The sequence below is a fragment of the Schistocerca americana genome, chromosome 1 (assembly GCF_021461395.2).
Source record: "Schistocerca americana isolate TAMUIC-IGC-003095 chromosome 1, iqSchAmer2.1, whole genome shotgun sequence".
NCBI classification, from domain to species: Eukaryota; Metazoa; Arthropoda; class Insecta; order Orthoptera; family Acrididae; genus Schistocerca; species Schistocerca americana.
Genome location: NC_060119.1, coordinates 665,961,535 through 665,979,313, shown reverse-complemented (window position 1 = coordinate 665,979,313; position 17,779 = coordinate 665,961,535). Strand labels below are relative to the sequence as shown.

At 42.3% G+C, this 17,779-nt stretch overlaps 1 protein-coding gene across 1 annotated transcript in view; it reads right to left on the bottom strand.

The window, feature by feature from the left end:
- Positions 1–17,779, bottom strand: part of LOC124608554 (RNA helicase aquarius) — a 339,510-nt gene that overhangs the window by 276,851 nt on the left and 44,880 nt on the right. Inside the window, exon 5 of the mRNA XM_047139996.1 lies at positions 1,924–2,092. Within this exon, the coding sequence (XP_046995952.1) occupies positions 1,924–2,092 (169 nt within the window). The remainder of the gene's footprint in view (positions 1–1,923; positions 2,093–17,779) is intronic.

The following is a 17,779-nucleotide window of genomic DNA, read 5'->3' as shown; positions in this document are numbered from 1 at the left end:
TTGGAGACCATTTGCAGCCAATCATGGCCTTCATGTTCCCAAGCAACGATGGAATTTTTACGGACGACAATGCACAATGTCACTGGGCCACAATTGTTTTAAGAACAATGGACAATGCGAATGAATGATCTGACCACTCAGATCGCCCAACCCGAATCCCATAGAAAACTTGTAGAACACAGTCAAGAGGTCAGTTTGTGCACAAAATCCTGCACTGGCAACACTTTTGCAACTATAGACAGCTGTACAGGTAGCATGGCACAATATTTCTACAGAGGACTTCCAACAACTTGTCGAGTCCATGCCACATTGAGCTGCTGCACTATGCAAGGCAAAAGTAGGCTCAACAAGATACTGGGAGGTATCCCGTGACTTTTGTCACCTTAGTGTATAATTTAATAAAGTTCTGGATACTGTACTTCGAATGTAAGCTCAAGATAGTAGTGGAAAGGGAGAAATCCACATGGGAAAACTCATGGTTGCTGCTGGGTGTTGCCATCAACAAGACACAGAGCTTTTTTTGATTAAGAGCAATTTTAATTAAAGACTCAATTTGGAAGATTCAGGATGAATCTCTCAAAAGAAGGGACACTTGTTGCACCTCGAAAAAGTTTGGCACACAAATTGCGAATTTTTTAAAGTTTTACTACTTTGCGCTGTCCAGTAGTAGAGGCCGGCCTGGACAATATGCTAATCAAGCAAGCCATTGGGTGGTATCATCGACATTATGACAAAAATCTTTGGGAAAGCAGGAGTTTGTGACACTACTCACCAAAAGAGCACATGGAACAGCTAGCACAGGGTGCCCAAGAGTGAGGTAACATTTTGTAACTTGAGCACTTGTGTGCTACCAAGAAATTAACACGTCACAAATTTAGCCGGGCCTAGCATCCCTTGTTCAGGGCAGAGCGAGCTAGAAAAAGCTTACAGGAAAGTATGATGAAGCAAACTTACCACGATGAGGTAACATTTTGTAACTCGGGCACTTGTGTGCTACTAAAAAACTCACACGTCACAAATTTAGCCAGACCCAGCAACCCTTGTTCAGGGCAGAGTGAGCTAGGAAAAGCTTACACGACAAGTACAATGAAGCAAACTTACTCGTCCCCCTCCAGTAGGGCACATCGAAAGTGTACTTACCAGGGTACAAATAATCGAGCTTAGCAGCACAAAGCGTTGAGTCATGTGGCCATTCTGTCTGCATCTTGAACTGGAGAAAACAATGGAACTTTTGAGTTTCAGGAAAAACATGACCCATTCTTGGTGATGGAAATCGTTTGTCAGGTGCAACCGATTATCTGATCGAGTTCCGAAACAAGGCACCCCACATTTACAGTGTGACGGCTGCAGAACTTGAACAAAGTTTCGCCAATACAGGGAGTTGGGGTCTAGGCAGCCCCCACCCTCCTAGCAACTTCAGCTGATGGGTTGCAAGCTGTCTATGGTTCAGCTAGGTGAAGCAAGCATTCACTGCCTCCTAACCACACAGATGTCTTCAGACACCATCCTGGTCAACCCTAGGAGGTGACTATGACACTGATAGTCAGCATTAGGACATCTAGCATTGGCTAAGGCACATGGGGACAATGAGGTATGTGTAGGGGTGCTCGGACGGAGTGACTGGACAGCCCTCACTTGTCTTCACAGCTGGCAGCCAATAGGATGCTCTAATAAACATTTGTCAATGAATCACTGTCTACTGCACATTCCTGTGTAAACCTGTCCACTCTGTCACTATTCCCCTCACCCATCCTGACGCATAGCAAGCCAGAATAGGCCAGGTCTTTACAGTGTGAATGAAAACAACTTATCATCCAGGTTGAATATGCTTGAGCAGAGAGGGAGGGAGGAACTTGAGGGGGGGGGGGGGGGGGGGGAGATTTGTAAAAATTATTGATCAATATTGCATTTTGTAAGCTTTACCTTCTTCAGGAATTGTTTCAAGCAGTTTTATGAAGTGAACCATGAGTCTCTTCAGAAAACGCCGTTCCCAGTCTTGTCTTGGTTTCAGATTTCCTGCATCTTTACGCTGTATGAGCTTCCAGAACTTACGCCATTTGGGTTCTGCTTTAAGTTCTTGTTCTCGGCGACCCTGCAAAATAATTGCAATATTACATAATTAAACATAAATAATTCTCAAATACACCCGCAGTACTACAATATTTTGAGTGTCCCAAGTAACAACCTTTCATTTTATTACATTCCTTTTACATATTGACAATTGTTTCGAACTAGTATAGATCCCCAACTATTTGACATTAGGGAATAGAAAATACTATATATTTTGTATCCATAAAGCTAAACACAAAAATATTTTTTACTGTGTATATCACCTAGATAAATTACCTACCTGTAATAACATGAATTCTTAATCTCCAAAATGCAAGAGTTTCTGAACCAAATCAACAATACTGATGCACTGTACAGTGTGTCTGTTGTGACTCGCCGATCATTCAAAGTGCCGCCGTGCAATTACGCGCGTCCTCTACATGCGGCGCTGTCTGCTAGCCGTGCAGCAGCTGCGCCACCTAAGCGGCCAGCCGAGCAGCGGCCGCTAGACTGGGACTCAGTGCTCATTCGAATGCTAACGTGTACACATGTCTTGCTTGTCAACTTACTCTGTGACTTATATGTGTTGTGTCGTTCTGAAATATATGTGTTAAACTGGACGTTATAACAATTGGCGACGAGGATGGGATTTTTCCTTTTCCCCGTTGACCCACAGGTTTACATGGCTACTGTCGAGCGACTATTACAAAATCTCCTTGAACAGCAAACGCTTCTAACAGCGGCGATTCGCGATTTTGTTGCGGCGTCAAATGCGGGGCGTTTCTCGTCGTTGGCTATACCTCCTTTTCCTCCTTACGACGAGACGGTGGAAGACTGGTCTGATTATGAAAAACGTCTTCGACAGCACTTCTTGGCATTTCATGTCACGGACGAACAACCATGTAAGTCTCTGTTCCTTTCCTGGATTTCACCTCAAATGTATCGGTTGTTGTCACAACTGGCTCCTTTGAAGGATCCTGCGTCTTTGTCTTTTGCTGAAATGTGCTCACTTCTGTCTGTCTATTTTCAAAAGCGAACGCATGTGGTAGCCTCTCATGTTGCCTTTTATCGTTGTCAAAAACAGCCACATCAATCGTATCACACTTGGGCTGCTGAACTTCACGGCCTCAGTCGAAAGTGTCAATTTGTTACTGACGTTCACAAAGAATCCTATGCCGATTCCATGGTACGGGATGCTATTATCCGGTCGGCGCCCGACAAAGAAGTTCGGCAACGTGCCCTTCAGTTGGCGAATCCGACTCTAGATGAAGTTCTCTCCATTGCGCAGTCTTTTGAAATTTCTCGCGCCGCTGGGGCGCAAATAGAGGTGTGGGGTGATGTTGGGGAAATACAACCTCTGTGCGCTGTTGATGACGCGTGCGGCGCGTCCCCGCCGGCCGACGTGGCCGCAGTGCGCTCCCACGCGCAGCCTCGGCCTAACCGTAAACAACCCGCTAAGAAACTGCAGCAAAACCCACGGCAACTTCCTTCATGTCTGCGGTGTTTTACGAAACATTCATGTGAGGATTGTCCCCAACGTTGGGCTGTGTGTCACAATTGCAAAAAGAAAGGTCTTGTGTCTTCCGTTTGCAAATCCGACCGCATACATGATGTTCATGAACATGATGCTGATTCTGATTCTGTGTTGTCTGTCAATTGCACTTCTTCCCTTTCAGGGAAGTTATTCCTCACTGTCCAAATCCTTGGTCGAGATGTTCGCATGCAAGTGGATACCGGTTCTGCTGCCACTATCATTAATTCTCAGACGTATCTTCAGTTGGGTTCTCCACTCCTGTCACCTGTCACTAGGCAATTACGGACGTACAATAAACAGAAGATTTCTCTCTTGGGACAGTTTAATGCTGAGGTATCTTACAAATCCGTCGTTCACACTGTTCCCATATTTGTGGTCGACCAGAGCAACGCAGAAAATCTTTTTGGTTTCGATGCCTTTCGCGTTTTTGGGTTCTCCATAGATGACTCTGTCAATATTGTCTCTGATGCTATTCCTTATGCTCAACTGGATTCCTTGTCGACGACATTTTCGTCCCTTTTTTCTCCTGGGTTAGGACGTGCAAACAACTTTGAAGCTCATATCACACTCAAACCCACTGCTCGGCCTAAGTTTTTTCGGGCTTGGCCCATTCCTGTGGCCCTTTGTGATCGGGTCAAACGGGAGTTAGATCGTCTCACTACTTCAGGGGTCTTGCTTCCTGTCACTTCCAGTGAGTGGTCCTCTCCTGTCGTTGTCGTTGCTAAGCCAAATGGTGATATTAGTCTCTGTGGCAATTTCAAAGCCACTGTAAATGCTCAATGCCTCATCGACATTTACCCTATGCCCCGCCCTGAAGAACTGTTCACTAAACTTGCTGGAGGCCAGTATTTTTCTAAAATTGACCTGTCAGAAGCTTATCATCAACTTCCTCTCGATGCAGCTTCCCAGCAGTTTCTGGTCCTTAACACGCCTTTCGGCCTCTATCAATACCAACGCTTGCCATTCGGGGTTGCTAGTGCCCCTGCTCTCTTTCAGCGATTCTTGGAACAATTATTGCTCCCTGTCCCTGGGTGTATCAATTACATGGATGACACTGTTGTCACTGGCTCCACCACTGAAGAACATCTTCAAAATCTCCGCACACTTTTTCATATCTTACAGACTGCCGGTCTTAAGTGTAATCTTCAGAAATCACAATTTTTTCAGGCATCTATCACGTACTTGGGGTTTCAACTCTCTCAGGATGGTATTCGTCCGCTTCAGCAAACTTTCACTGCGATCGATGCCCTTCCTCGCCCTACATCTGTTAAGGAACTGCAGGCCTTCTTGGGGAAAATAGCATACTATCACAAGTTTTTACAGTCTGCGGCTTCGGTGGCTCAGCCGTTGCATCGCCTGTTGCATAGAAACGTGCCTTTTCACTGGTCCGCGCCATGCGATGAGGCTTTCCAGAAATGAAGACTATGCTGAAACAGGCCCCATGCCTGGCTACTTATCGACCTGGCCAACATCTTGTTCTTGCCACAGACGCCTCTCAATACGGGGTCGGTGCAGTCCTTGCGCACCGTTTTTCTGACGGTTCGGAACAACCCATTGCTTATGCCTCCAAAACGCTCACGGAGGCCCAACAAAAGTATTATCAAATCGAGAAAGAAGCTTTGGCCATTATTTATGCTCTTCATAAGTTTGGTGTTTTTCTCTATGGCTCCAAATTTCATCTTGTTACGGATCACAAACCACTTGTTTCCTTGTTTCATCCGTCAACGTTACTTCCCGACAAGGCTGCACACCGCCTCCAGCGTTGGGCTCTTTACTTGTCTCGTTTCAATTATGAGATTCATTTCCGGGCAAAGGCTCAACACGCAAATGCTGATGCTCTGTCTCGCCTTCCCATGGGTCCTGATCAGGCATTCGAAAGGGACGAACTTTTGTGTTTCCACCTGGATGTTGCCAAGCAGCGGGTTGTGGACGGGTTCCTCATCACTGGGGACAGGCTGGCGGCTGCTACGGGTTCTGACCCTACCCTCTCCCGGGTTTTACACTGTATTCAGAAGGGTTCGCCAGATCGCCCACCCGCTAAGACTTCTGATCCATTGCGGAACTACTACGCTTTGCACTACCGCCTCACGGCTAGGGATGGTGTTATCCTCCTTTCCACTGACAATGCTTCGCCGCGTGTTGTGGTACCTGCGTCTTTGCGTGCTTCGGTCTTCTGCCTCCTTCACCAAGGGCACTGGGGTGTGTCTCACACAAAATCTCTGGCGCGCCGTCATGTGTACTGGCCTGGCATCGACTCTGAAATAGCACACATGGTCACTGCCTGCGGCCCTTGTGCGTCACAGGCCGCTGCCCCGAAGTCATCTTTGTCACCGTGGCCTTCGCCTGAGAAGCCCTGGGAGCGCATTCATGCTGACTTTGCGGGACCCTTTTTAGGTACTTATTGGCTCCTCGTAATTGACGCCTACTCTAACTTCTCTTTCATTGTCCATTGTACGTCGCCTACCACCGCGGCAACAACCAGTGCTCTCGCCCGCATTTTTTCTTTGGAAGGCCTCCCCTCTACTCTTGTTACTGATAATGGTCGGCAATTTGCCTCTTCCGAATTTGCGGATTTTTGTGCTCGTCACAGAGTTATGCATGTCACGGCCCCACCGTTCCATCCACAATCCAACGGTGAGGCTGAATGACTGGTCCGCACATTTAAGGCTCAGATGCGGAAACTTCTGACTTCTTCTGCTGCTGATGATGCGCTTCTCCAGTTTCTGGCGTCTTGCCGTTTCACTCCCATGGGCGACCACAGCCCGGCTGAGCTCTTACATGGCCGACAGCCCCACACGCTACTTCATCTTCTGCGGCCTTCCACCTCACGGCCACGGGTGCCTTCACTTGGCCGGTTCACTGTCGACGACCTCATGTGGGTACGGGGATATGGCAGGCGGCCAAAATGGAGCCCGGGCCGCATCTTACGACACCGTGGCAGACGCCTATATGAAATCCAGACGGACACGGGTATTGCAGTGCATCATTCGGACCAGCTTCGGCCTCGTGTGCCAGCAACACCTGTTCCGAATGCCACTACACCACCTTCGGCTCTACCTGATGCTCGGGATCTTGGCATCTCTCAATACTCACAACGCAGCCCTCTCACCGTCATCGCGATGCCAGCACAAGAATGGACGCCACCAGGAGACATGCCCATGTGGGAACCGGATGACCATCCTCTGTCAGAGCAAATCTACTCGCCTCCTCCTCCAACGGACGCCGACACATCGCCCGTGTCTCCTGTCATATCAACTGGACTTGCCACAACGGGCAGATTGGTGCATGGGGCCCCAGCAGATTCGACCCCTACGTCTTCTGTCATCTCGACCCGTTAGCATCGGGGACACTTCCGTCCGTACAGGAAGCCTCCTCCTCGAAACTTTACGGTGAGTCAAACAATGCCTATGGACGTTAGCCATCTCCAGGACACCTCCATCAAGACCAGTGCAACAATTTCAAAGGGGGGGAAAAGTGTTGTGACTCGCCGAGCATTCAAAGCGCCGCCGCGCAATTATGCGCGTCCTCTACGTGTGGCGCTGTCTGCTAGCCGTGCAGCAGCTGCGCCACCTAAGCGGCCAGCCGAGACGGCGGGCGCTAGACTGGGACTCAGTGCTCATTTGAATGCTAATGTGTACACAAGTCTTGCTTGTCAACTTACTCTGTGACTTATATGTGTTGTGTCGTTCTGAAATATATGTGTTAAACTGGACGTTACAACAGTGTCAGCATCGTCATAAGACTCTACTGTACTGGCTAAAACTGATTTTTTTTAAAGCTGTGGTCAAATTTCTACACACTAACTTTCTTGCAAACCCACCAGATATATTGATGGAAGACATGGAACATTCAACAAGTGTCATTATGTCTAACACACCAGTCATGGCAGAAGCATGGACACGCTTCACATAGGGGTTATGTCTCACACATGTGACTGAGGAGCTGCCAGGCAAACCATTTATCACACAGTTACAGAATGTCCCAACAGGGCCCATCATGATACTTACAACGATTTCCTGATGGCTACGCATGACATATTTGATTGTATTAAACATTTTGATGTCTCTGTGTAAATTGCATGTGTTATAGTATTTAATAATGTGCTTAAAAACCACATGATAAATAAATTGTGTCTGAGTCCTGCAAATGACCTGCAAACAAGGAAACTATATCAATCATAGGACACTTACTAGCAGAGTGATTTAAGCCCAAGTAGCCACAACCTCAACCTCAGCCCCCCCCCCCCCCCTCCTTTTCTCTGAGAGTCAGCCAGTGCCATCTTCTGATGTGAAAAGAAACTATCCTAGATAATGATGCTATATTTATGAACTCTGACACATGAAGAAGTGAACTGCTCTTACTGTTATGCAAGTCAACAATTCCTGTGAGTGAGATTATTAAAGTACACTTCGGCACTTATGAACTCTTAAGTGTCTTATGCATCTTAGAGATCTAATTACTGTGGTGGTTTCCACCATCATCTATCAATGTTGACACACCTGTGTTACACAGTGGTAACTTGCCTGTATTCAGTTTAATCTGAGTGCACAGTAAATTAGTTGTTCAATTTCTTTTAATGATTTTGTGGCTCAGGACTATTATTTTATTTTATTGTGAACTTATTGACTTTTGTTTCATGTTGCAGCATACTTATGCAAGTGAGTTGTGCTTGGGTAGCTCAGGTGGTAGAGCACTTGCCCGCGAAAGGCAAAGGTCCCGAGTTCGAGTCTCGGTCTGGTACACAGTTTTAATCTGCCAGGAAGTTTCAAATAAGTAACTGTTTCCATAAAAGAGCAAATCAAAAAACATTTTATAAAGGTTGGATTTTTGATCACATACTGAAATGAATGGGCAGACTAGAATAGGCAAAGATGGCATTCCTCAATAAAAGAAATCTGTTAGTTTCAAATATACGCCTTAATTTTAGGAAGAGTTTTCAGAGAATTTTTGTCTGGAGTACAGCATTTTATGGAAGGGAATCATGGGCTGTGGGAAAAGAAGAGAACTGAAGTTTTAAATGTGTGAAGCTATAGAATGATACATTGATAGCAAACAAATGGAAAAGTTCTCCAGCAGAAACAGTAAGTGGAGGAACGTGTGAGACACATTTAACAAAAGGGGCAGAATGATTGGACTTGTATTGATTTTGAATTGCTTCCAAGGTACTAGAGGGACCATAGAGGATACAAATTGTAAGGGACGAGATAAATTAGAATATATACAGCAAATAACACAGGAGGTTGGATGTAAGTGCAGTTCTGAGACAAAGAGATCAGCAAAATAGAGGAAATAGTGTCAAGTTGCATCAGGCCACTCAGAAGACTAAGATCCCCCCCACAAAAAAAGTTCTTTTTTCCCCCTAACTGTCTTGCATTTTAAGATGTCAGGCATAGATGAACAGTAAATAGGTTTGGAATTTTGTTTATTGCATATAAATAATGCCAGAGTCACTTTTTGATGTCGAAACCAGTTTGAAAGGGTGAGTCTCTAAGAAAAATTCAAACATACAAACATTTTTCTCATTTCAAAACTGGCAACAAGACAACTGTTGACAAACTTTTTCTTGATGTCAAGCACCCCCTAAACAGTTTACCATACTGTAAATGATGAGGTCATTAAGATGGATCACAAAGTTAGGTTGAGGGAAAGATGAGAAACGAAAACAGCAATGTCCTTTTTCTGTAGGAACTATCCCAGCAGTTATCTTAAGTGACTTGGGGAAACCACAGATAATCTAAAACTGCAAGGCAAGATGGCATTATGGACTACCGTCCTCCTGAATTTGAGTCCGGTTTGCTAACATTATGAAGACAATTAATAACATTTGTGAAATACAACTTTGTTTGCGGAAAACATAATGATGTTCGAAGTCACCAGTTTTTCCACGACAAACGACTTTCAACAACTTATTATATGCATAATTGTTGCAACTGATTGCCGGGTGTATATATATATATATATATATATATACCCGGCAATCAGTTGCAACAATTATGCATATAATAAGTTGTTGAAAGTCGTTTGTCGTGGAAAAACTGGTGACTTCGAACATCATTATGTTTTCCGCAAACAAAGTTGTATTTCACAAATGTTATTAATTGTCTTCATAATGTTAACCACGTATAGTTAACGGAAGACGTAGAAACGATATTCCGAAACGAATACGTATAGCGTAAGTCAAACGTTCAAATTAGAATAGAAACCCCACAAACACAAATTTGCTGTGGCAGGTATGAAATATAAACTCCGTTACTCGCTCGTTACACTTGAAGAACAGATGTTGAATGAGCCGCCGCATAACAGCGTAGTTGCCTGCTAACTTCGAAAGAAGGTATATGCGGTCCCTAGCGCAAGTTATAACATCGTCGAAAATCAGCGCGGACGTGAGAGCTTTGGTACACCCTGTTAAACAAACGGAAATATGGAGGAACGGAAATATGGAGGCGGTACAATTGGAGAGCGATCTGCCTTCACCAACATGCATAAGTAATACATTCCACATGGGAAAAATATATCTAAAAACAAAGATGATGTGACTTACCAAACGAAAGTGCTGGTACGTTGATAGACACACAAACAAACACAAACATACACACAAAATTCAAGCTTTCGCAACAAACTGTTGCCTCATCAGGAAAGAGGGAAGGAGAGGGAAAGACGAAAGGATGTGGGTTTTAAGGGAGAGGGTAAGGAGTCATTCCAATCCCGGGAGCGCAAAGACTTACCTTAGGGGGAAAAAAGGACGGGTATACACTCGCACACACACACACACACACATATCCATCCACACATACACAGACACAAGCAGACATATTTAAAGACAAAGAGTTTGCCCAAACTCTTTGTCTTTAAATATGTCTGCTTGTGTCTGTATAGGTCCTTTTTTCCCCCTAAGGTAAGTCTTTCCGCTCCCGGGATTGGAGTGACTCCTTACCCTCTCCCTTAAAACCCACTTCCTTTCGTCTTTCCCTCTCCTTCCCTCTTTCCTGATGAGGCGACAGTTTGTTGCGAAAGCTTGAATTTTGTGTGTATGTTTGTGTTTGTTAGTGTGTCTATCAACGTGCCAGCGCTTTTGTTTGGTAAGTCACATCATCTTTGTTTTTTTTATATATATATGAAATACGAAAAACTAATAATTAAAAATAATATTGCATGGCGCGAGATTCGATCCGGCGACCTTCGGATTACGAACCCGAGCGCTTACCGCTGCGCCACGACGCTGTAGGAAATTATTAATCGTAAAGACTATTTCACCGCAACGGTTTATTTTAACTGTCGATTTTCTCGACAACGGCTGAGAAGTGCACCTTGGTGCTTTGCCACATTATAACTCTGGCCATGAGCTTTTATTATGCGCAGTATGAATCGAATCTGAATTTCACAATTGGCGGCCTCACCTTGTAAGTAGAAGTTGCTCCAGGCTGGCCCAGATTCCCCCTCCCCTCCCCATGAGTTGTTACTAGTGACACAGGAAGGGGTTCCACATCTACATCTACATCCATACTCCGCAAGCCACCTGACGGTGAGTGGCGGGTTGCCATTCCTTTCCCAAAACTAATACAACAATCAAGTCAACGAAAGCACTGAAGCTAATCAATATGGCATTAATTATTTTTTCCTTTTTTTGTGAGATGATGACTACTGCGTAAGGTATTTATTCCACTAGAAAAGCCCAATAATCAATTTTTCTACTTGGAAGTTCTGATAAGATTGGAGAACAGTGAGTGCAAAACAACATTTTGTGGCACACGATGCATGTTCCCAAGAAGCATCACAGTATGCCAGTTTTTCGGCCAAAATGGTGTGGTTACTTTGCCTCACATAGTTTAATCATTTGACCTAATTCCATGTGATTTCTTCTTCTTTCACACATTATGAAGGGCATGAAAGGACTCTGACTTGACAATGAAGTTTTTAAGAAACAAAAGCAAGACAGAAGCTGTCAGCCATCAATACAAACAAGTGTCAAAAATGTTCCACCTATGGAATGGGCTATATATTGAGCATAGTGGAGAATAATTTGAAGGCTAAAGGTCATTTTGTAAAAAATAATAATAAACTCATTTTAAAAAGTCAGTTTTTTTTACATTTTAACTCCTTATTTGAGGCAGTATTTCTCATAATCAGAGTGTATTTTATGAAGGGAATGTTAGCTTAATGTCATGATAAAATAAAATTTATTTTATACCAATTTGTATTCTAATCCCTTAATCAGGCAGAAGGGTTAGAGAATTTAAAAAGGAACTTGGATACGTTACAGTTAGATGCAGTGGGAATTACTGAAGTGTGGTGGCAAAAAGAACAAGACTTCTGGTCAAGTCAGTATAGTGTTATCAAAATATAATAAAATAGGAGTAAGGCAAAAGTAGCCTAATAATGACTAAGAAAACAGGAAAGTGGGTAAGCTGCTACGAACAGCATAGTGAACACATTATTTTAGCACAGAGAGACAGAAAGACAAAACCCACCACAGAAGTACAAGTTCATATGCCAACTTACTCCACAGATGATGTAGATATTAAAAGAACATATGATAAGATGTCGTCGTCATTGTTACTGCAGTCTTCAGTCTAAAGAGTAGTTTGATGTAATTCTCCATGCAAGACTATCTTATGCAAGCCTCTTCTTCATATCCATGTAACTACTGCAACCTACATCCATCTGAACCTGATTATTGTTTTTCAAGCTTTGGTTTCCCTCCATAAGTTTCACACACACACTTTCTACAGTAAATTTTATCGGAAGAAGTGGGAATGGACAATTCCTTGATGCCTCAGGATGTGTCCTATCAATCAATCCATTCTTTATTCAAGTTGTGTCATAAATTTCTTTTTTCCCCAGTTTGATTCAATACTCCCTCATTTGTTTTTTGATCTACCCATCTATGGAATTCTTCTGAAGAATGACATTTCATTTCCTTCCATCCTTAGCATATGTGAAATACCTATTTTCCACATTTCACTTCCATTCAAGGCTAAACTTCCAAATAAATTACCTTCAGAAGAGGCTTCCTAACACTAAAATTTAAAATATATGTTACCAAATTCCACTTTATTGGAAATGTTTTTCTTGCTTTTGACAGTATGCATTTTATACCCTTCTTACTTCAACCATTACCAGTTATTTTCCTGCCATATAAAAAAAAACCTCGTCTACTACTTTAAATGTCTCCTTTCCTAACACAATTTCTTCAGAATCGTCTGATTTACTTTGACTACATTCCATCATCCTTGTTTTAATTTTATTGATGTTCAACTTATGATCTCTTTTCAAACTGCTATCCATTTCAATCAATTGCTCTCCCATGTTCTAGCCACTTCTGACACTATTACAGTGTCATAAGCAAACAGCAATTTTTAGTTCTTATCCCTGAGCTTTTAATTACTTCCCCAAATTCCTCTTCGGTTTTCTTCACAGCTGTCTGCCTCTGTAGATGAGTGGTCAGTGTGACTAACTGCCATGCAGAGGACCCAGGTACCCGTAACCTGACAAGGATTTTTCATTGGTAGTACAACTGGGACAGAGAGTGTACTAAAACTCATAATACCAACTGAGGAGCTGTTTGACCAACTAGTAACAACAACTGCTGGTAGAGTGCTGGGCTGACCCCATGCCCCTCCATACTGCATCCATTGACTCCATTGGCAAAGGATGAGATAGTGGCCAGTCAATATTGATGAGTCCACCTGGGCCGGTGAACAGAGTTTACATTTCTTTACAGCATTTACAATGTACTGATTGAACAACATTCCTTTTCAATTATGATTTTTGGTGCTTGTATGTTATCCCCACTGCCTTCAAAATTTCCAGGAGTGTAGCCCAGTCTGCATTGTCAAGAACTTTCTCTAAATCTACAAATGTTGTGAACAAAAGTTTGTCTTCTCCAATCAAACTTCTAGGATAAGCCATATGGTCAGTACTCCATCATGTGTTCCTACAATTCTCCAGAACACAAACTGAACTTTTCTGAGATCAGCCTCTGCCAGTTTTTACTTTCTTCTGTATATAATTCAGGATTCAGCGACCACCAAGCTGTCATTCTAAAGGTCGATGTTAGCAATGATACCTCAAACCCAGACCCACATAAAACTTTACGAAGGGTTTTCACTCAAGATAACCTGAACAAGCTAAATGCCCTCCTTAGTAAAGAAAAGTGGACACAGATGTACAAGGCCAATGATGTCAACATGAAATTCAACATATTTCTTGACAAAATGATCCACCACTTTTAAGAGGCCTTTCCATAAAAACCAGTAAGAATAAATAATAATAACAATAATAATAACAATAATAATAAACCCCGTGGAGGCCCGGGAAAAGAATAGGCCTCCGGTATGTTCTGCCAGTCATAAAAGGCGACGAAAAGAACAAACCACTAACAGGGATAACCCCCCCTTTTAGTGTTATTAGTTGGTTAGGACAGAACTAATGAAGCCTCGGACAAGCGCTGTCATGGTCGGGAACGGCACTTGAACCCTACACCCGTCCACAATGGTAACGACACTGCTAGCCACACGGAAAATGATTTAAATCCAAATAGACGTGTTTTGCAGGATATGCTTCCTGCAACCACTCTAGAAGGAAAACAAAGACAGAGGATGAGATGGTCAGATGAAGTTAACAGACACCTCATGTTCTGTTATTACCAAGCAACAAACTTAGGAACCAACACAACTGGACACAGATCACAAGTATTCACAACATTTATTACCAGATACCCAGAATTAAAATTTTTAACAGAACAACAACTAGCTGATCAGATCCATGTACTAATCAAAAATAACAGGATACCCCAGTCAGAATTAGAAAACATCAAACAAAAAGTACAACAACTACTGGAACAAAATAATGTGCAATCAGAAGAAGAAGAAAATACAGTAATGGACTCAAACAAACAAAGAACAACACGCATCAATTAAATATCAGAGGAAAACGAAATCTTAAGACAGCCACCAGAACAAGCACAAATAGAACATGAAGTGACACACATGTTAGATATAGAAGAAAAAATTCAGCTGACATATATAGAATACAAAGACACAAATACAGACATAGACCATTCTTGCATAGACCACCAAATAACCCACAAGTCGAAACAACAATAACAACTATCAACACAATCATTCACAACAAAATAAATGAAAATACAACTATGAAAGAGTTACAACTACTGCTTTATATAGGAGCACTCACTATACTAAATATACACACTAGGCAGGGATCAGAACCAACCAACACACAGAAGAAACCCACAAAACCAGCATGGCAACACAGGCTACAGATCAGAATAGAAAAACTGAGAAAAGACATCAGACAGCTAACACAATTTATAAGAAACGAAATATCAGACAAAAAAACAAAAAAAGGTTAGGTAAAATCTCACAACAAGAAGCGACAGAGCAATTAGATGAAAAGAAGCAGAAATTACAAGCATTGGCCAAACGACTTAGAAGATACAAAGAAAGTGAAAAATAGAAGGAAACAAAACCAAACATTCAACACAAACCAAAATAAATTTTACCAGACAATAGATAACATACACATTAAAATAGACAATCCACCAAACATAAAAGACATGGAACACTTCTGGAGCAACATATGGTCAGACCCGATACAACATAACAGGCATGCACGGTGGATACAAGCAGAAACAGACACATACAAGATGATACCACAAATGCCTGAAGTGATAATTTTGCAACATGAAGTCACCCGAGCAATTAACAATTAATTCTACGCACAATTGGAAAGTCCCTGGAAAAGATAAAACAGCAAATTTCTGGCTAAAGAAGTTCACCTCAACACATTCACATCTAACTAAATTATTTAACAGTTACACTGCAGATCCATACACAGTCCCTGATACACTTACACAAGGAATAACTTATCTGAAACTTAAAGATCAAGCAGACACTGCAAACCCAGCAAAATATCACCCCATAACATGCCTACCAACAACATACAAAATATTAACTTCAGTCATTACACAGATATTAATGACACATACAACACAGAACAAAATTATAAATGAAGAACAAAAAGGCTGCTGCAAAGGAGCACGAGGATGTAAAGAGCAACTGTTAATAGATGCAGAGGTGACTTATCAAGCTAAAACTAAACAAAGGTTGCTACACTACACATACATTGATTACCGAAAAGCTTTTGATAGTGTACCCCACTCATGGTTACTACAAATATTGGAAATATACAAAGTAGATCCGAAATTGATACAGTTCCTAAACATAGTAATGAAAAATTGGAAAACCACACTTAATATCCAAACAAATTCAAATAATATCACATCACACCCAATACAGATTAAGCGTGGAATATACCAAGGAGACTCATTAAGTCCTTTCTGGTTCTGCCTTGCTCTGAACCCACTATCCAACCTGCTAAATAATACAAATTATGGATATAATATTACTGGAACATACCAACACAAAATCACACATTTGCTATACACGGATGATCTAAAACTACTGGCAGCAACACATCAACAACTCAACCAATTACTAAAGATAACAGAAGTATTCAGCAATTATATAAATATGGCTTTTGGTTCAAATGGTTCAAATGGCTCTGAGCACTATGGGACTTAACATCTATGGTCATCAGTCCCCTAGAACTTAGAACTACTTAAACCTAACTAACCTAAGGACAGCACACAACACGCAGCCATCACGAGGCAGAGAAAATCCCCGACCCCGCCGGGAATCGAACCCGGGAACCCGGGCGTGGGAAGCGAGAACGCTACCGCACTACCACGAGATGCGGGCTATGGCTTTTGGTACAGACAAATGTAAGAAAAGTAGCATTGTCAAGGGAAAACACACTAAACAAGAAGATTACGTATTAGATAACCACAGCGGCTCCATAGAAGCGATGGAAAAAACAGATGCCTATAAATATCTAGGATACAGACAAGAAATAGGAATAGATAATACAAATATTAAAGAAGAACTAAAAGAAAAATATAGACAAAGACTAACAAAAATACTGAAAACAGAATTGACAGCAAGAAACAAGACAAAAGCTATAAATACTTATGCTATACCAATATTGACCTACTCGTTTGGAGTAGTGAAATGGAGTAACACAGACCTAGAAGCACTCAATACACTTACACGATCACAATGCCACAAATATAGAATACATCACATACATTTAGCAACAGAAAGATTCACATTAAGCAGAGAGGAAGGAGGAAGGGGATTTATAGACATAAAAAACCTACATTATGGACAGGTAGACAATTTAAGAAAATTCTTTCTAGAATGAGCAGAAACGAGCAAAATACACAAAGCAATCACTCATATAAATACATCGGCTACACCACTGCAATTTCATAACCACTTCTACAACCCTTTAGATCACATAACATCAACAGATAAAAAGAAAGTAAATTGGAAAAAGAAAACACTACATGGCAAGCACCCGTATCATCTAACACAGCCACACATCGATCAAGACGCATCCAACACATGGCTAAGAAAAGGCAATATATACAGTGAGACGGAAGGATTCATGATTGCAATACAGGATCACAAACAATAAACACCAGATATTACAGCAAACATATTATTAAAGATCCCAATACCACAACAGATAAATGCAGACTTTGCAAACAACAAATAGAAACAGTAGATCACATCACAAGCGGATGTACAATACTAGCAAATACAGAATACCCCAGAAGACACAACAACGTAGCAAAAATAATACATCAACAACTTGCCACACAACATAAACTAATAAAACAACACGTTCCCGCATACAAGTATGCACCACAAAATGTACGGGAGAATGATGAATACAAATTATCTACATCTACATCTACATTTATACTCCGCAAGCCACCCAACGGTGTGTGGCGGAGGGCACTTTACGTGCCACTGTCATTACCTCCCTTTCCTGTTCCAGTCGCGTATGGTTCGCGGGAAGAACAACTGTCTGAAAGCCTCCGTGCGAGCTCTAATCTCTCTAATTTTACATTCGTGATCTCCTCGGGAGGTATAAGTAGGGGGAAGCAATATATTCGATACCTCATCCAGAAACGCACCCTCTCGAAACCTGGCGAGCAAGCTACACCGCGATGCAGAGCGCCTCTCTTGCAGAGTCTGCCACTTGAGTTTATTAAACATCTCCGTAACGCTATCACGATTACCAAATAACCCTGTGACGAAACGCGCCGCT